General features: G+C 40.5%; 1 protein-coding gene across 4 annotated transcripts in view; it reads right to left on the bottom strand.

The window, feature by feature from the left end:
• The window catches only part of ptprz1a (protein tyrosine phosphatase receptor type Z1a), a 73,457-nt gene that overhangs the window by 22,105 nt on the left and 30,572 nt on the right, over positions 1-20,780 (bottom strand). For 2 of the 4 annotated variants that reach the window (XM_069528962.1, XM_069528963.1), the window contains exons 3-12: positions 19,464-19,643; positions 17,090-17,241; positions 16,070-16,165; positions 13,284-13,350; positions 13,043-13,200; positions 9,322-9,472; positions 6,945-7,129; positions 6,368-6,494; positions 3,851-3,891; positions 1,445-3,752 (exon numbers count right to left, since the gene is read on the bottom strand). In XM_069528962.1, coding sequence (XP_069385063.1) covers positions 1,445-3,752; positions 3,851-3,891; positions 6,368-6,494; positions 6,945-7,129; positions 9,322-9,472; positions 13,043-13,200; positions 13,284-13,350; positions 16,070-16,165; positions 17,090-17,241; positions 19,464-19,643 — 3,465 coding nt within the window. The remainder of the gene's footprint in view (positions 1-1,444; positions 3,753-3,850; positions 3,892-6,367; positions 6,495-6,944; positions 7,130-9,321; positions 9,473-13,042; positions 13,201-13,283; positions 13,351-16,069; positions 16,166-17,089; positions 17,242-19,463; positions 19,644-20,780) is intronic. The other 2 variants (XM_069528964.1, XM_069528965.1) reach the window with 2 other exon arrangements.

Raw genomic sequence — 20,780 nt, 5'->3', positions numbered from 1 at the left:
TCAGGTAAAGAATCAACTTAAAGAGACTGGAAACTTGTTGCAGACAGATAATCCATCACAGTGGACACCTCACTCCTTTGTTTGTTCAGTCTACTCACGCTGTGACCATTTGAAAAACTTCATGTGCGTTCAAAAACAGTCTGAGGATTGAAACTACTACTCGTGTCTCAGTAAACAAAAACTATTAAACTCACAACTTTAAAATAGCTGCACAAAAACCTAAAGGGAGCAAGTTTTACACTCAAAATAAGAAGGTCAGTCTGCAAACTGATGATGCAAAATCACCAGAATATTCAAAACACCTAACTTCCAATGGCAAGATAAGAACCTACATACTTTGTTTTACATGAGGTCCTGTCTGAGGGTCGCATTTCCATCACTCGAAATCCTTATCTAGTGAAATTTTGGTTTCATAAGAGGACGAAGTTGAATTTTACTGTCTTGATAATAAGCCTTAAAATAACAGTAGAATTCTGAGCCACTAAGTCAGACCAGGCTTTGGTTGGTTAAAAGCCAAACCTTATTCCACTGCCAAAAGACAGCAATGTCCCAATGTACACCTCATCCTACGACCACACTGAAAGAAATAACAGAAAGGATTTACTTGATAAAGTCCTCCTAACAATATGCACAAGACCTTTTTTTTTGTAAATTTTACTGCTATGTATCAAGTACAACTCACTTGCCAGTATCATGTTAAATGTACCTACAAAATGTTACATTTAAGTTATATCTATTTAAACAGATTAAGAAAATTAAATAAAACATTTTCATGGACAGGAATATCATAGTATTACATAAATATAATGTAGCTGCATTATTTACTGTTCTGAAGTAAAAACAATAATTTCGTGGTGGCTTTTATCGGAAAGTTGCCTTAAGGAAGTTATGTTGTCACCCCTGTCCATTTGTTTGTTGGTTCATTTGTTTCACTGTTTTCCCAAAGAATAAATTATGGATGTTGAGAAATAAAAGGTAATATTTTTGGAACTAATATTTAAGAGTGTGCAGAATTTGGTGCAGACTGATTATATTGAAGTGGACTTTTGAGTTGTGGCAAAGGTAAGTGCCATTCTAATAAAGCTGTGGATTAATCCAGTTCACTATTGCACTGAGCTCCGTGATAGACTTGGCTTCCTAACTAATGCGTCCCCACCAGACCTGTGCTGGGATAGGCTCCAGCCCTTCATAAACAGAATAAATAGTTTACAAAACAGATGGACTAAAGGTACTAAAATGATGAGTCTAAAATGATGGTGAAGATAGTGATTCATTGAAGTTATGAGATCCTCAATTTCACAGGAAAAAATGAAAAAATGAGATGAAGATTTGTTGTTGACAGATGGTGGATTAGTCATCTTTTGGATGTCCAGAACTCTTCCTGGTTCCATGGTATTTTGCAGGTGTAATGCAGCTTTTTCCACAATATGGACAGCTTTTTTACCTGCAACTGGTTCCTCTTCCTCCGACTCTCTTTCCGTTCGCTCGGAGATACTGAAGTCAGAGGACGTCTCGTTGTCGAACAGGCTTTCAACCTGCCCTGAGCCACTCTCCTCCTCCCCACCCAACGACCAGGGTGAAGTCGAGGATACACCAGGAGTGGTCGGAGCTGCAGTGCTTCCTACCTCCAAGGAGACGGCACTGCCACTCTCACTTTCAAAATAGAACGCTGAGGAGCGTTCTTCCAGATCATCTGGGATCTGGCCAGAAGCAGAGGTTGTAGATGGTGGAACGGTGTTGGCAATTTTGGTTGGGAGTGTGCTCTCCCCTGAGGCCGAAGTTTGAACCCTGTCCCATTCCTGATCTATGCCCTCCTGGGAGTCAGGGAACAGAGCTGAACCAGAAGCACTGCTGCTAGTATCTAACGCCTGTCCCTCTGGGGTGGGGGTGAAGGGGGTGGCTGTAGGTGAGGAAGGGAGGGCAGAGGTATGGAGGTCAGAGTCCCCATCTGGCGCCAAGAACCAGGAATCCCTGACACCAGAAGTTGTGGCTGCAACGGAAACGGGCAGGTCACTATGTGTGGCTTGAAGAAGGTGGGAGTGTAACAAGGATAATGAGGGCAAGATGGCGCTATGGGAGAACAGAGGCTGGTCTAGGAGCAAACCATCAGAACCCGCAACCGACACAGAGCGACGGTCATCTATACCAACACCAGAGGCGGAAGGAAGGCCAACACTAGAGTACAGATCTAAGCTAGCAGAGTCCCAGGCTGAAGACGGCAGGGGGACATGAGGAGACGCATGCAACTGGGACGAGGATGCAGACGGCTCCACGGAACAGCCACACATGGTGACCATATCGCTAACTAACGAAAACCCATCACCACTGACCTCGGGGAGGAAAGACTCAGTGGTGCTTCCCATGGCGTACCTTGAGTCCTCAAACCCAGTTGAGAAAGAATGAGATAAGCCCGGTGTTCCACCAGACAGGGTGAAGTCATTAGAAAGAAGAATCGAAGGCTGAAGGGTGGGGCTAAGAGACAGAGAGACCTTTGAGAGTGATAGTTCCCAGGAGGATTCAGATGGCTCAGCAGTGATGGTGGTGCTGGACGGATCCAGTATTGTTTGGACAGGAGGGGTATCCCTGAAAACTAAGGGGTCCCCTGACGAAAATGACGAAGATGACGACCCAGACAACAAATCACCATCACTATCAATATCATCAGACCCAGGGGAGACAGAGTCAGTCTCCCTACCAGACAGGGGGTGTGAGGAGTGAGGGGGGTGGGGCAGGGCGGAGGCAGTGAGCTTAGGGGTTGAAGGGGAAGCCAGGTCGTTTCTAGACAGTGGTGCGGTAGCGGCATGCTTGGAGTCCGGAGCAGAGGCAGACAACACAGGCCAAGATGAGGAAGGAGGGTCATGCAGGCAGTTGGAGGGGGCTTTGTCTGGGTCCGTGGTGTCACACAAAGGGGAGGAGGCGAAGGAGGAGGAGGAAGAGGAAGGGAGGACAATGGGGCGCTCACCGTTGGAAACAGACTTTGTCGTCTGCAAGAGAACTGCACTCAAGTGCACAGAGGTCGTGGTAGATGAAAAACGAGGCTTGGTGGGACTTGTGGGGATACTTGTCACAGCTTCAGTTGAGGAAGGTTCTGAGGTTGACATTTGGTTCTCTGGAAAACCTCTGCTGCCTGGGGTGGTGTCTTCATTTAGGGGATGCCCCAAGCCTTGGTCAGTCTCAGCCTGGATTAAGGATGAAGACGTCGTGCTGCTCATTTCACGTGTACGAGACCTTAGTGTGGTTGTGGTAGTGCTGTATAAAGAAATACCTTTACCAGCTTTTGTCTTTGCACTGGTAAATGTAGGAGCTGTGGTACTAACAACGCCTTTTGGACTGATGCGTCCAAGGCCACCATCTGTCTTTGTATATGAGTATGAAGGAGTAGTGGGAGTGGAAATGAAGAATTTCTTGGCTGTTGCTGTGGCAGTGGTGTAAATAGGAGCATTGTCACTCAAGTCAGAATCTCTCGTTTCTGGTGATAGGGTGACCTCTGGTGGCTGTGAGGAGGTACTGTCACGTGCTGTCTCTTCTGTTTGGCTCAGGACCTGACCAAACTGCGTGGCTCTGACAGCGGGAACCGGATCAGTGCTGGTTCTCCTTCGAGCTGACTCTGGAGTTGTGGTTCTAATGCCAGGCAAAGGTAAAAGAAGGGATCCAGAAGTGGTGGTTTTTGGTGAATTTGTAGGAATCCAGGCTGGATCATAATCCTTGGTTTGTACAGGTGTATTCCAGGACAGATCTGGTTCATAGTTGCTCTGTTGAAGACAGAAAGATTTGCACATACAATAAATAACAATGGCAGCTGTAATTTCACAATAACATGCAGTTTTTAAGTAAGAATAAGTTTCCTTACCTCATCATCAAATTCATCTGAATCTGGATCCAGTGCGTTTTCTACAAAAAGGCACAGGTTACAAAATTAATTACACAAAGACAAAAATAAAATTTACAAAATATCAAAACTCATGGCCAAGACAATTTGACTTGTGTCTACTTTGGTTTTACTTTTCTCTGAGTTGTATTTACATTGCTGTTGATTTCCACAAAATGCAAAGACATGACAAAGGGGTAAAACAATTTGAAAAACGTGATGACGTCATCAGGGAGAGGAAAAGCAAAAAATGTGGGACTCCAGAATTTTAGAAAAATGTAAAGAAAGCTCAGTTTAGTTTAGTTAAACACATGGTAATGCAATATGCTCTTGATGGATGTAAATGTGTGAAATGACAAAGGGAGACAGTGGAAAGTTAAGTAGTATTTTGGAAGATTTGAAACATTTACATGCAACATGTTGGGCACATTTGGACTTTCATGCATGAGTTCCCCCCAAAGACAAAAGCAAACACAGAAAACCTTGAACAAAACGCATTTGCAACTAATCAATTTTCTGTTTCATCCTCCTTATAAAACCAGACGAGCCAAGGAAAGGAACTGACAACTTAAAACTACTTTCCTCTGATTATCTAAACTTTTTGGAATCGAGCTCTGCCCGTCTGTCACAAGAGGGATAAAACAAACTCACAGAGTTATTTGCAAATGCCACATAAACTGACTGAGCCCAGACACACAGCACACAGCAGACATGTGGAGGGCAGGTGTGGCTCTTACCTGTCTGAGGCTAAGTGACACATCATGGAGACCAGATGAAACTGGTGTGTGAAGCATGAGGTGAGGTTTTACAAGTTTAATGAACTATATAGTTTGAGAGAGATGCCTGAGGGATTTCTGGGGGAAACTGAGGCATATTCTGGTTGAAGACTAACTTGATCATTTAATGAAGCAGTGCATGAATAAATACTAAATTAAATGTGGTGCTGCGATTCGTAGTTGATTAATTGATTAGGCAATCAACAGAAAGTACATTATAATACATTTAACAATTAATAATTTATGTCAATTATTATAGAAAACAAATATAAAACTTGTGCCTGATTTGCTTTCTTTCATGTTAAATGAGTTGGAAATGATAAGATCAATCTATGGGCTGATTAGGAATTACTTTTGACACTGATATTTAATCAGTGATGATGATTCATTTTAATTCTAAACCTATCAAATACATGTGCTAGCTTGTTAAGATGAGTTAATTTATGTGAAAAGATCTTAAAAATTGATATCAAACAGAAGAAAAAGCAAATATCTGCAGATTTCTGAAGCTGAAACAAACTCTCTGAAGTAGATGTGTACGAAAAGAATCTTTGAATAAATGTTCTGTTGTTGTAGCATTAAGTTGACCTTACTGCTTTGAATAGAAAAAGCCTTTAAAGCTTCATACAGCTTTAATGAGTTTGCTATTTCAATACATGACTTTTGTGGCTAACGTGGCAACAGTTGCAACAAACACAGTTATGATCAGAATGCAACATTTACAGCAGCTAAGATGGTGGCTAAGCATCATGTAAACCTACTGAATGTAGCAGAGTTTCACTCATTCATGCAAGCTGACACTGAAGTAGGATGCAGGGGATTTCTTTTTTCTTTGTAACACGACATAGTAGTTTATTCCATGTAAAGCTCAGTTAAAATACAATGTTATTGTGATTGCCATTCCAATCCATGTTACACAAAATGCTGCTGCAGACATGCAAACATTTTTCTTACTGTGAGATGCAGAAGGAACAGACGCCACAAAGTGAAAACAAAACAAAGATGGAGACTTTGGCTTTCCATGTGACATGAAGGTTAAATGACAGCTTTGTCTTAGAAATGTAGAAATATATAGAGACAGCACATTTGAAGACCACAGAGAGAGTAATGAAACAGTTATAAACACACAAAAAGAAGAGTCAAACAGCTCTGTGTGTAAAACAGAAGATAAACTGTATACCCCAGAGTGAAACATAGGGAGGGTGAAGAGAGACGCAGAGAAGCCACAAAACTTTGTTCGTATGGTTCTGGGTTCAAAGGGAGGATGAGTGGAAGGACAGAAGTTTTTTTAAAAGAAAAGAAACATGGCTGGATTGAATCATATTGCGTAGTAATGGACAACGAGTAAAAGTGAATTTACAGGACTATTAACATTACGCCTCATGAATCTCCCCTGTCTAAACTGAGAACTAACGTTGGCTTGTTGGACTTATTCTCTCTTTTTCTGGGTTAAAAATCATCAGGACAAACATCTTACATGTTAACTTAGTGTAGGGCTTCCATTGATAAGTGACATAATCTGACTTCCAAACTCATGTTTGTTGTTTTTTTACTGTCATATAATTTTTGTTTGTTTCACTTTTGGGAATTGTGTTTCCTCAATTTTAAAGTCTTAATGCACCATATCTGAATTCTACTCGAAGCAAAAGTGAAAAAGTGCAGCAGAGATATATTTTTACGGTTCGTCTGCTCTACGCTCGGCCTCTGGCACGGCTGCTCTTACCGGGGTCATCGACGGGCATGACGACTGTCAGCAGGTCGCTCACACGTCCATACAGACCATTGGTGCAGACCGCCACCACCTGGACCACGTAGCTGGTGTTGGCTGACAAGTCATCAAGTATCGCCCCCTGGTGATGAAAATCACAACGTCCTTTTTGTGATGTTACAACTTTACTCTACAAAACCTCTTTTTTTCCCCAACATGGGCCATTATAAATTTAAGACTTTTAACATTTTGTGGAATTTTTCTGAGTGAAAAAATTCAAGACCAGTGAATAACAAAAAAAATAGTAACATGGTTTCCAACACAGAGTTTAGAAAACATATTTGCAGGTAGAGATCTAGAAGAAGCTTCGGATTTGAATAAACTAATGGATGATTTTGCACAGAAACGAGTGAGAGTGAAATAAGTGTCTATTCTAACAAATAAAAAGATTATGAGGTTCAGCAGCTGAGAAATGTTTAAATTTCTGCTAAGCTGCTAATTCAGGCTGGACAGAGATGACTGACTGCTGACTTGAAATTGTTATTGATTTTTAACATATGATTGATTATGATTCTTGTGGACACTCTCTCACCACATCCTGGTCGCCATCAGTCAAGTACTCAGAGGCGACAGAATCTTCTGCGTTGGCCAGTCGGTAGCTGACGGCATATTTCTCGATGCTGGCGTCGTACACTGCCCGCGGCCGCTCCCACGTCACTAGCAGGCTGCTGAGATTGTAGGGCGCCGCCTGAATGTTCTCTGGCTCTGAACTGCAGACTGACAGAAACACAAAGACCAGAACAATTTTCCAAATTCCCAGTTTGTGTAGCACTGCTGCCCAAACAATTACACTCCCGGACCCACAAGTAACTGCCGACTTTTACCCAGAGAATTGCACAGGAACGTTTCCCACAGACCAGCACACGCGACTTAAATCAAATGTATATGTAACATTTATTCCATATTCCTTCCTTATAAAATGTCATTATACCTCTTACCAGTTTTAAATGATGATGCATTTGGATTTATACATTCTTAGCGATGGAACTAGATATACATGTATATTTACCCTTGTTTGATTTAATCCAGATATATTAGAGTAAACACAATAAATTCAACCTTGGAAAACGAAATGTTTTACGTTTAAATAAGTAAAGGCCATCTGTTCCCTTACACCTCCACCTCCTGCTGTGAGCAGTTAAAAGATTAAAAAGCAGTTAGAAGTCAAATGGGGCTAATGGGGTCTGTGTTCCTCCTGCAGCCTGATTCTGGGTCAGAGTTGAGATTAGAGGAGCAGAGATAATACAGATGACAGACACTCTGGGATTAACACAGATTAAAAAAGGCTGAGGATGGATGACAATAGACAGGAGGAGGCTCCTTCTATCTGAACACTGGCACATTTTTAAGCTGAACCTAAACCTCTGCTGTCACTGGCTTCCCCCTCTGACCTCTCTCCTCTGCCGCGTGTCAACGCTGCTACACGGTCAATCAAATCTGCATAAACCAAGTTCACCAGCAATGAGAGACGCATGTTCCCCACTCAGACAAAATAGTGACAGAGACGGTGCGTGGGTGAGAGGAACAGGCTGATGTTTGTGGAAGTCCACTAGAGGGCAGAATGAGCCAGGAGAACTTTTTAATAGTTTTGGTTTTATTGAATATTCTTGTATTCAAACCTTGAGGCAGATATCACGCATCAAAGTTGACTTCAGTGTTGAGAGTCAGGAGAATAAACCCTCAGACAACATGATTCAGAGCATTTCACAGAGTAACCATTTAAAAAACAAGGTCTTTTTGACTAATAAGCTTCAGCTGATCCTAAAACATAGACTCAGTTTAAATATGCCAGGCAGTCATATTAAGAATAAAACAATATCAATAATTATCACACTTCTATTTCGATCAAAAGCAGTGTAACAAAGGTTCAATCCATATCATGTTTATGCATTGTGCAAGCACAGCAAGGAGGTGTAACATATAACCAATCTGCTTAGTTTTTTGTAAGTTTAATAAGTACAAATTTTAGTTATTTGTATTAATTGATTTCTGTCTCTTTTCTGGCGTTTACAGTTTTCATTTTTAACACTTTTGTCCAAAGCAAATTCAATCAGAGGCAATGTGAGGTCTAATTTCTCGCTCAAGGACTTAATTTAGAACGTGGTTAGGAGGAGGTTGATGGGGACATGCTTCAGTGTTACATCTTTAATATAATTAGTTATGAGGTCCATGACTATTTTTAAGGACAATTAAAATCTAATAAAATCAAATCAGAGATTTTTTGAACAGACAAAAGAAGTCAGATTGTAAGTAGCCAACAATCCCCTGGTCTATAACAACAGAACAAGCTCTCCACAAAAACCACAGATCGATAAACTTCATTAAAAACCACGGAGCACGACCAGGAAATCGATGGCTAACACCAAGTCAACCCATTTGCCGTACGTCGCTGACATTTTATTTAGGTCACTGGAGTTCTATTCTTATCTCTCTTTTCTTTCCATCATTGGTGATCCACTTGTCTCTGATCCATTTAGAATTAATTAGTACAAATGCAGTATTTTCATCCTGGAGTCAACCTGAGGTCAGCTCGGTGAGACGTAGAAATGATGAGGAATATCAGCGTGTGTCGTCCACCAGCAGACAGTCAGACTGTTAATCATCTGAATAATACATTTTTACATAAACGTTTTCCCAACAGGGTCATAAGCTGCTTTAGTAACTAAAGTGAATATAATTTATGCCACACCAAAAGATATAATGAAAATGTATTCAGATTTTGAATGTCTTAATTTATTTTATTTCATATGTGCTCAAACTAACTCAATTTATTTTAATATATAATATTATTTGATATAAATAAGTTTATATATTAATATAAATAGGGAGAAGAGCATGGCTGTCATTGCCACAGCACCCCCTGGAAGCCTGAAACTGCAGTGTATGGATTCTGGACCTGGTGTTCATACCTGGTGTGAGGACCTCCTCGGTGCCGGTATAGGAGGAAAACACCTGTCCCATGAACTGCTGCTGTTGCTCCCTGTGGTTGTTCTGCAGGTAGTCCATCAGCATCACGTATCCGGCCTGCTGCATCGTCATCACCTCGCAGAACATCTCCAGCTGCAACACAAACACAGAACCACGTCAGCAACACCATCCTCCTGCCGTCCATCTGAAGAACCGACTGAGGGAAGCTTCACTAAATGCCTAAAATAACCTACAGCCTTAAATGTAGAAAAGGGACAGCTGTATTAAGACACTGTTACACTGTTGATAATTTGAATGAACAGCGACAGCATTAATAATTGATGACTTGAGTGTGATTGTGGTTATGGAGGTTTCTATGGGAAGAGAATTTTGAAAAAAATGGTTGTAAATAAATCAATTTTGAAAAAGCTACTCTCATATGATGGTTTCTGAATCTGTCCTTCACCACACACTCGAGAGTTACATAGGAAATAATTCATTCACTTCTGGAAACCTCAAAACATTGCCCCAGAGGCTGATTTGTCTCCGAACACAATGGGTCTGACATTGAGCTTTTAGAAACAAAGGGATTAAGTTGATACGAACAAAATAAATTTGAAACATTTTGAAACAATGACTTAATTTGCAAGACTGCTGTCGATTATTTTTCTGAAAAACAACTATTTAATTCCTCTGAGTCTTTCACAGAGAGGAGTTATTTACCTGACCCTTCAGCAGTGTGGACAAAACAACAGAAACACTACAGAGCAACAGTAGCACAAACTACAGGACTGTTGTATTAGACCGTTTTACATTGTGCTAGCTGTACTTAATAAACTGCCAATCTAAGAACATGGCACACCTCCCTTACAATGACAATGATACTAACATGCTGTACATATATTATATAAACTAATAAACATATAGTCTGTGTCTGTCAAAGCTGATAAACCTGAAGAAATTTATGAATTCATAACTCACACAACATACACAAATACAATTAACCCTATGCAATATTCAACTAACATTAAACACACAGACTCACACTAACTGTGCAATTACAATGACAATGTACAATACTTCACAAGTAAGCAACCTTCCACTGTTTTCTATATTTATTTGATGTAATTTTATTATTATATGTATGTTGTATTGCATTTTGTTTGAAAATGGACATCAAATTAGTATTGTTTTGTCTTTATTCCCTTACTAATTTATTTACTGCTTAACTGAATCGATTTAATGGGGCTTTCACACAGTTGCACTTATATAGAATACATATACATGAATGTATAACTGGTGTGACAAGATGCATCTTGAATCTTGAGTGTCCAGGTGAATAGCTCTTTTACCCGTGGCTTGCTTCTGTACCTGCTCAGGTGAGTCACATCCCTCCGGGTACACAACAAAGTCAACACTGCAGCAGAGCCCATTAGGGTCCTTTGTGATTGTTGAAGTTGTGAAATTTAACTATTAGTCTCTGGCAGCCTGAGCTGACTTGGAATGTCGACCGGCTGAGACACGTCACAGTCTTAGAGAGACCTGGAGGATCTGGAGCCAGCAGGGTACAAGTTGAAAGAGAGCTTGGATGACTTCATCTTTTCCTTTGATAAGATTATTGGTATAGTTATACATCCACATTACTACCTTTGCCTTTAAAACCACATCAAATATGCTACAGATATTAAACTCCACACCACTGCAGAGTTTTAGAGCTGCTGATACAGAGTAGTTTAAGACCTCCAGACCACGACATGGCCTTCTCTGATTCATCAGGCTCTTATCACATGACAATTACAAGAGTTGCTGACCATATTGTCTTTGCTAACAGCTGTTGTGTAGTTACATTCTGCCAATTGCGGCTCGTACTTATTGCCATTGCTGTTTTACGTGTGTAGCTTAGCAACTGCAACAAACAACCAAATGCTTCTTGTGTGCCCTATCAGGCCTAAACCCATTGTCTTTTCTCAGACTGATATTTTCTGCTAATCTGCGACTCTAGATTCTCCCTTTGTCCTATTTGTTCTAAGTAAAGTTTTTGCACAAAATAACACTGTCATGGATGGATGTTATTGCAACGTGACCACTCAGTTGATTTGACACTGCCACCATAAGAAAATCATACATTTTTAATAGGATTGAAATGTGAAGTTGGAGTAAACACAACTTACAAAGTAAATAAGTTAGAAAAGGTGTGTGTGTGTGTGTGTGTGTGTGTGTGTGTGTGTGTATGAGACAGTGCTTGATCATGTCAAAGTCTCAGCAGGCATCACACAGGAACCTTTTCGTCGGAAACCTTTTGTGTTTGTTTTCACGTTTGTTCACACAAATGTGTGTGTGTGTGTGTGTGTGTTTCAGTTTGAAGACCGTAAAGTTCTTTTGTGAGTGAATACTTGTTTGATGTAATGACTGCCTCTGTATGGTTGTCAATCACATTTGGCCTGAGGGCCTTCTCTCACACACATTCACACACACACTTATGTGAACATACACACACGTTTCTCTGCCTCACCCATCACTTGTGTGTTTCCTGAGCTCTGGTATGATAATTCCTCCTTTCAGATCCTTCAGCATGTTTCTAAAAGGTTGTTTACAGACGTTTCTCTAACTGAACTAAGATTCCACAGTCTGGTTCTCAAAGGACCACACTGGTGGTTACACATGGTTTGTAGACCTGTGTTCACTTAACATTATTGCAGATGGTTCATTCAAGGTTTGGTTTAAGTTTCCTTCCTCTCAGGCAGCCTCTGGTCTCAGTTTAGTTGCATGTTGCAGAGACATATTTGACAGTGTGCAGGTAATCTATCTCTGATTTGATGCAGTTGTTGGGAATGCCGCAGTAGACCCAGTTCATAAAGTTGCATATTGAACATGTTGATTGCGCAGTGCCCTGGGAACTCGCGTCACAGTTCAGGCTTTATGACATCATGTAGGTGCACCTCCTCATCAATCACGCAGAGCAACTCCACTAGTTTGAAATTATTTAATTTCAATATAAGTATATTAATGAGCTGCAGGGGAAATGGCCATGCAACACACATCGGGATGGACACCTCTTTAATGACTGAGGTTAATGTTTACATCATCATCAAGGCTCTGGCTCCAGAGGTAGAGTGGGGGGTGCACTAACTAGAAGGTTGTGGATCATCTTTTCCCGTTTGGGTGCCACAGTGTCCTTGAGCAAGATACTGAACCCTGAAAAGGCCCCTGATGGCTGTTCTGGCAGTGGATGAATGGTGTGTGTGAGAAAAGACACAACTTATAATAGTGCTGAATGAATGGTGTGTGAATGGGTGACTGTGGCCTGTACTGTAAAATGTTTTGAGTGGTTGATAAGACTGAAAAAGCTCTTTGAACTGAACACATTTTCAGAGCATATTGTATGGGCCCCATTTAAATTTATATTACTTTCTTTTTCCAGAAGGTTGTCCATTGCAAAGAAAAAATATAATTCTAAATTACTCACAAACACAATTAACTCTCAGTATAATGCAAGCCAATATAACAGCTTTAAAAATAACTTTACTATGATGGCTAATGTTTTGTTCACAGTTTGCTAACCTGTGCAGAAGACCTCAGTGTAGCTTGATGCTCTAACTTTTTTCAAATATAAAGTAAATATCGAGACTGAAATACTAAATGCTTGCTTATTTATTATTAAAATGGTGAAAATGAATATCTCCAAGCAGTCAACTTTTGTTTGCTACTGTCTCAAACACTTACCTGTGCATCAGAGATAGCGACTGTCTTCTTGAAGATGATCCACTCAACAATCTCGCTGCAGGGCGGTGTGGTCAGAGAGCCGTTGTAGATGAAATATTTCTCCGTGGAGTTTGGTAGGAGACCTCGGAGGGTGAAGGGAGAAACCTCAGCACTTTTACCTGAACGTCAACACAACAAAGCTTAAATAGACAAGACAGAGGAAGAAGCAGCAAGTGATGAGACCCAGAGGAAGAAGACGTACCGTATCTGCTCACGCTGAGGATACTGTCTATGAATGGTGCGTAGTTCACATTGTCTTCAGTGGTCACCTGAAAAGAGAAAATCAACAGACTTGTGTCAAGCAGTCTTTTTTATGGATTCATGTAAATTGTTTGACACAGTCCAGGTTCAGCATTAGAAGGTTGGCCAAGTGGCCAAGCCCTGCTGACATTAGGGGAGGGGGACAGGTCGCTACTCGCTAGTCCATCACAGGGCCAACATACAGAGACAAACAACCATTCACACTCACACCTGTGGTGGATCTACAGTCTCCAATTAATTAAACCCCTAATCTTTTTGACTGAAACCCCACACAAACACAGTGAGGACATGCAGCCTCCACATAGAAAGACTTTCTTTCTGTGATCCAACAGTGCTAACCATCACACCACTGTGCTGCCCCTGCTCCAAATGTGTTCATTGTAATGGATTTTAAACTGGATGGGATTTAACACAGCATTAATTGTATTAGAAATATTACTTTCATGTAATTGAACTGGGAATGTTTAGGATAGTTTATTCTACTGGCCCTTGGGAAGAAGGGGAATTTTTCCTTACTGTGAGTGGACTATTTTACCCGTTTAACTTCTAGTTGCAGGTAACTTTTTCAGTATTTTCGCTGGGTTTGCCAAGTTAAATGTACATTTAATACAGTGAAGATAAGGGTTGGTGGTGGCTCAGGGGAACAGCTGCAGTTATAGCTGCTTTCAGACATGTACTGGCCTCTGCAGTGCCTAGTCTGTATTTTGTCTGGAGGAGATGCATGTGCACAGAGTTAATATGTTATTTCTTGTCTGCTGCACCCAGCTGCTCCACCTCTCGCCTGAATAATGTGGAGGATTTGTTGCTGTTGTGAACGTGTCTGTGCAGAGAACCTCCCACTGTGTTGTGCATATGTGAAAGGCAAACTCTTGGTAAACTCCGTTGCAAATTGTCCAGATTTTACCCAGAGGTTGTGTCTGAAAACAACCTCATATTGTATGAGTGGGGAGCATATTATTATTCACATGGGCAATGAAACCTTGTTGCTACAGTTTTTTTGCTTGGTACAATTTATACTTTTATTTATTTGGCCTCTTGCCTTAATTTTTGACATGAAGGAGAGAAAGGAAACATGATGTGAGAGTAAGTGAATGACATCTAGCCAGTTGGGAGTCAAACCAGGGACCAGCTGCCCATATGGTTTGAACCCTAAACCCTTTTGGTGACCCAATATATAACATTTTGTATAAATTCAGTACAACAGTACAACTGTTTTTAAGAGTCTATTGTTTAAGAAAGCACAGAGAGAAAAGAAGGGGAATGACATCTGATAAGAGCCCCAGGACAGATTCAAACTCATGACTTTCAGGTTGCATTCAGCAACAAAGCCACCAGACACCCTCAACAAGAATTCTGGAGAGTTGAAAAAAAGGTAACCTGCCAAGGCGTCTGGCAGCGCACGAAAACGAAATTTCTCAATTTCTTTGTGTTGTGAGTTTCCGACCCTGCTCCCCACCCAACCTGCAGCCCAATTCAAAATCACAAACACACAGAAAGCCTGCAGGTTCACATCAGACGTTTTTCTGATTTTTGTTCCAACATGGCCTCTGTCGGTTCGAACATGCCAATGTGGCCAGAGGCAACGCAACAGCACAAAGCAGAAAGAACGAAAGTATGTATGACGCTCTGTACCCTGGCACTGAGCATGAAAACACATGGAAGAACACAGCAATGATCCAGAGCCAGAAATATGAATCAGACTGTTGAGACGCACAACACTCACTCAGGTATTACTACAGTCCATTGGCGGTATCACTGAGAGTGTTTGATTCATTCCCTCAGTCCGACTTTTTCATCTTTCACAAGAAGTCATCGATAAAGTCATATTCTGCGGATATGCTTCTCAAATCAGACACTTTCTGCAATGAAAACCAAGCCTGAGCTTTGTGTAAGAATACATCAGACCATTGTTAGCATTGCACATGTTGTGGGCTAGACAAACAGGTACAATTACTACCCCACTACATGGAGAAAAGCACCACTAAGAGACGTTTGACTACTGTGATAAAAGAAACTAGTTGGATTATAAACAGAAAGCATAGTCTTAGCCCTGATATCTGCTGTATATGCCCCACGATAGACTCTGAGCCACCAAGTGCACGCTATCTTCAACTTAATAAAACAATGTCACGCCTCCCTCCTCTCAATGACAGGATGTTTTCGCTTCACTTTCCACTTTAGATATATATATATATTGATTTTATGCCCTAGTTCTGACTATAAACAAGTGCCTCATGTAAACTTTTCAGAGTAAAGTAGATTGCAGTAATTCACCTAGATGTTGGTTGCCACCTGCCATTAAACTGAACAAAAAAGAAGATGTTTCAGAGTATCTTTCATGCCAAAGATATATAGAAAAAAGCAAGATAAGATTTTACAGTCATGCTAAGAGGAGAGACAGAAGTTCACACAATAGCTATAGCCTATAGGTCAAATAGATTTGTAAGGTTTTACTCTCACTAAATACAAAATGTTAGCATAAATAGCTGTCAACTTCAGCCATCTTAGTGTTAGTGAGACAAGGTTAGAAGAGAACCTCTTATCAGCACTTTTTTATCCTCTCATGTTGGACTGAGAACAGACTGGATTATAGAATGACATGATTGGAAATAGGACTGAGATAAGACAGAGGCTGAGGACTATAACTCTACAACTCACAGGCAAGACTGAAAACTGATCTCAGTGTTATCAGTACACACACACACACACACACACACACACACACACCTCAAACAGCACAGCGAGTGCCGTGATTTTGCCTCCAGCCTTGATGGCTTCATCTAAGGAGTCGAAGGATTGAGCCTCATAACAGTAGATCTGCATCTGTGGAAGAAAACATAAGATTAACTTGACAAGTAGCAGCAGACAGTCATGCGTCTGTAGGGATACACTGTTTACTCTGATACACTTTTCAGCCGGACTGTTCCTGTTCTTTATGCATTTTAGCTACAGCAACATGACAACCTTTGTGACTCAGCAATAACACATGCACAAACATTGTTTTATGTTAGAAAAATAATCAAGTCTTTCAAACTTTATACTTATTCTTGTCCCACAAAATAAAGTCACAAGTTTTCTTATCTCGGTCCACCATGCGCAGGCCCAGTGGTGCCCACTGCCTATGTTTGACTGTTTTCATATCTGTCAATAGTACAACAATCAAGAGACAGAAAAACCACAAAAAGAAGGAAAGCGCTACAAAAATGTGCATTCTCCTATGTAGAGAGATAAAAGCTAAAGATGTAAAAATATAACTTCATATGTTAAATTAAAATCAGTGAATTATTGGCGTGCTTTTTCACACCAGGATTCGTGTCCATAAGAAAAAAAAACTAGAAATCTGGCTGAAACCTACATAAACAAATTCTTTTGTTTCCTCTTTGAAAGTAGAAAACACACTTGACAACACATTGAACCACTGATCATTAAAACTGCACAAATCCTAGCACCACATGTTCTTGCACCAAAACATTCGTGTGAAAACCAGCAGCCTGCACTATTCATGAAATGGGAGAAATCTCTTATCTTCTTTGTTCATTGATTAACCTAAATGTTTCTTGGGGTAACACACAACGGGTGTCATCGGTCGCTTTCAGTTGCAAATTTAAGATAAGATAAGATAATCCTTTATTAGTCCCACAGTAGGGAAATTTGCAAGACGTAGTTATGAAGTAAAAAAAAGCTCAAAGTGAGCTAGAGCTGTGATAACAGGCTGCTGCTAGGGAGGCAGCATCGTGGATCTCTCACCTCTAGAGGGTATTTGACTCCATCCAGACTGTGTTCTGAGCCGTATGAAGAGGCATTGCAGCGCCCCCAGTGGAACGTAATACGCCCCACCTTGAACTTTGACCTGAGGCCACCTCCAGTAACATAAAACTCTTCATCCACATCCACCGCCACTGAGAGGAGAGAAGACACAGACTTGAGCATAAACATTCAATTCAGTTTTATTCGTATAGTGCCAAATCACAACATAAATCATCTCAAAGCAATCTATAATAATAATAATGATTATAATAATAATAATAATAGAGTAGTACATGATAAATAAATGACAGTATATACCTGACACTGGATGCAAAGCATTTTTGAGTTGTACTGTGTTGATGTAAATACACATCCAATGCTCCACTTCATGAAACAAAAGTATTTGTGTTTAAAGTAAAAATGATGATTATTTTTAGAATTGATTAAAGTTTCATCTGCATACAAACTTTAGCAGCCAGATCCAATGTGTCTACTGTTTTTAAAGCGCTGAACACAAGAACACAACACGGTCAAATTATAAAATCTACAGAAGATCAAACGATCAGAGCTTACACTACATTATACTCCACCGACGCCTTCATTGGGTTAGCATCAAATAATGATTCAGACAATAATGGGATCATCTTCAGGCTGGTCTTTGTTTGACCTGACAAAAGGTCTCATTTAGGATCAAAACCTTCTTTGATGCTCTGATAAACGTGGAGAGTTATACAGACCTTTTATCCTCTGTGCTATCCTGTACATCTCAGTCCACCACCTTCACAACAGAATGGCCATGTGGCTATTGTGTTGTATGGATAATGCATATCTTTCATGTGAATGCCCGGATGAAATTCAGTCTTCGCAAAGTCATCAATCTGCTGAACACTTGAGCTCTGCACCCTTGTCCTCTTTGTTGTCTGCGGTCTGTGTGTGTCATGGTGTTTTCTTTTAACCCCGTCTAAAATCGAATTTCCCCTCGAGGGAGGGCAAATATTGACTAAACGTGTTGCTGATTCACTCGTGTTGAAAACTTTGTTTGCACCATGTCAAAAGTGTGAATATATCCGTACGCTACATCCATCAGCCCCCTTTCTCAAACTGAAATCATCCACTTGTAGCCATGTATTCTCCTGGGGGCCCTGGGAGCTTTGTGAAGAGTGTGTATGGAACCTACACTGGGCTCATTTGTGTGCTGATCAAAACAGGTTTGAGTAGTCAGCCTTGCACCGTGCTCAGATTGTCCACCAAACATCTCCATTAATAAAAGCCTATAGTGCAGCTGGCAGCCAAACAACAACTACAACGGGGTGATTCTTTTTTTTCGCTGAGAGTCCTGTTGCTAAGAAGCGCTGGACTCGTCTGTTTGGAACTTTTTGAAAGGAGAGGCTGGACCCCTCATGTCTACAATTTCACATAACAATAACCTTGAATGCACACTGCAGGTTATTGTGTTTCACACCACTTAGAGAGAGGAAATATATGAAAGACTCTCAATTCTGTCAAATGAGAAACTGGTAACTGTATCCTTTACAATAGGATGCCACTGTATGAGAAAGGGCTCTATCGCTCAGTATCTATTTGGGACAAACTGTCACTGGGAAAGAAGGTGGGGTGGGGTCGGGGGGTGAATAAGGAAGAAAGTAAGGAGATGGCTGTTTCATTGATGGAGGTCAGGACTGATGTTTCTCATTGTTGTTGTAAGATATCGTCAATATCAGAGATAAGAAATTCATATATCAGAAGTCTTTTTCATTTTGCCTCATCTTTAAACCATTAAGCTCATGTTGCAGGGTGAAACATTTATCTCCCGTCTGGCAGTGAGAGCAATTACACAAACACTGTCCATTGATCACTTTCTTTCAGACCGTCTTCTTAACACCAAGTTCTTTATTTCATTGGGTGATTGGAAACTTTACTCGGACACTACCTAAGTTGTTGCTGTAGCCTCCTCTGTTTTTGCTGCTTCTGTCTTCAGCAAACCATTGTCATTGCTAACTGATATAAAATGCATCACAGCTCATGCACAGAGCAGAAATATTGTCACAGAAACCAGATTTAAGGCCTTGTTTACACTACTACGTAAATTCTTTCAGCAGATATTGTCTTATATAAAAAAAATTCCATCAACATGGCCTTGAATTACAAAATATCTCCGTTAATAGACAATAAGACAAAAACAACTACAGACACTCTAACAAGCATGCCGGGCCCATAGGTTTCAATAACGTCTACATCGATGATGCATCAAATATCAGAGAAGACACTGTGGTCCAATCACTACTGAAGCAGCATGATCGTGGAGTGATGTTTGTGTTCACTTTATAAGTCATTCTGTCGGAATGCTACCACATTAACCGTTGACTGTTCTCACCGGTCTTGCCATCATTCTTGATGGTGGTCCTTTCGGTTGTCAGACTTTCCCAGCCTTCAAACTGTAACTTCTGATACTGCAGCTTCACCTGAGCCAGGTTCTCCTCGATGTTGATGGGAGACTGCTTGGCGTTGCTGCAAGATGGAAACTTCTTGGCCCAGTTGTTTTGGTTTAATGTTCCTAAAAAGAAGACATACAGAAGAAGTGTTACCCTCATTGACACAAATGTAAAAAAATATACAACATAATACAATAGTCAAAAACCAAACACCTATATCTTCCGACGTGATCTTGAATTGACAGCTATGACTAACCAATTGCACACAACTATGGGCAACATTAAGGTTTAGTTATTCACATAATACTTCTTTTAGGTCTGTGCAGTTGGGGCCCTTCAAGCATAGCGGCCATGCAGACAAACAATTGGTGGGTACATGGACATCCCACAGAAAATCTTGCAAATACCCTTTAATGACAAAATTGAAGTCACACTGACCCCTTCACATTTGTAGATGTGGAAGTATAACACTACCTTCAAAAAGACAATATTAAGAGACTTTTAAATAAGTCAATCTAACTAAAACTGTAAAATGGCAGGAACAAGATAATTTTCCAGGTCAAAATATTATCTCCCAATATAAATACAGTATAGCCACTTTACTAGGTCAATTCAATTATGTGTGTCACCAATAATAGTTAGTGGTGTTGTGTTAGGCTGTATTTTATTAGACTAGTGCTGTACACGTTCTAAACCTGCCTGTTTGAAATGAGCTGCTTGTTTTTCTTGTGTTCATGCTCCATATAAAGGATTGCAGCAACAATACAAACATTATGCTTTGCAGAAAATGATTCGTGATTAGATGAACAGTTTGCGGGATACACACTCCACATACAAACAGACAGATGTTTGTGGATTCAGTAGATGAATGAAAATATGGAGGACAACAGCAGAAACAGCTCCCAACAGAATATAATTGACCAAACAATGATATTGTGATTTGATAGTTGTTCAGACTGACAAAGTGCAGACTTCTCACTCAATTATACACACCAATTATGCAATGAGTGCTCACAGGGGCTGCTCTCAAAGAGCTAGCTTTGAGCTAAAAAGCTAATAACCTCCAGCTGTTCTGCTGCACTCGAGCTTTAGAACTAATATCAGCTCACATTTTCTCCTCTGAGGTCAAAGTCCAGGATTTTTAAATGTGCCAGCAGACTTTCTCTGAAACACAGCGTTCCACTAACTGAGGCTCACGGAAAGGGTTCAGCATCAGGTTTCCTCTTTCCTGACATGATAAATGACACAAATACAGTATG

Source organism: Paralichthys olivaceus, chromosome 7, assembly GCF_024713975.1.
Source record: "Paralichthys olivaceus isolate ysfri-2021 chromosome 7, ASM2471397v2, whole genome shotgun sequence".
NCBI lineage: Eukaryota > Metazoa > Chordata > Actinopteri > Pleuronectiformes > Paralichthyidae > Paralichthys > Paralichthys olivaceus.
This window is presented reverse-complemented; position numbering and strand designations above follow the sequence as displayed.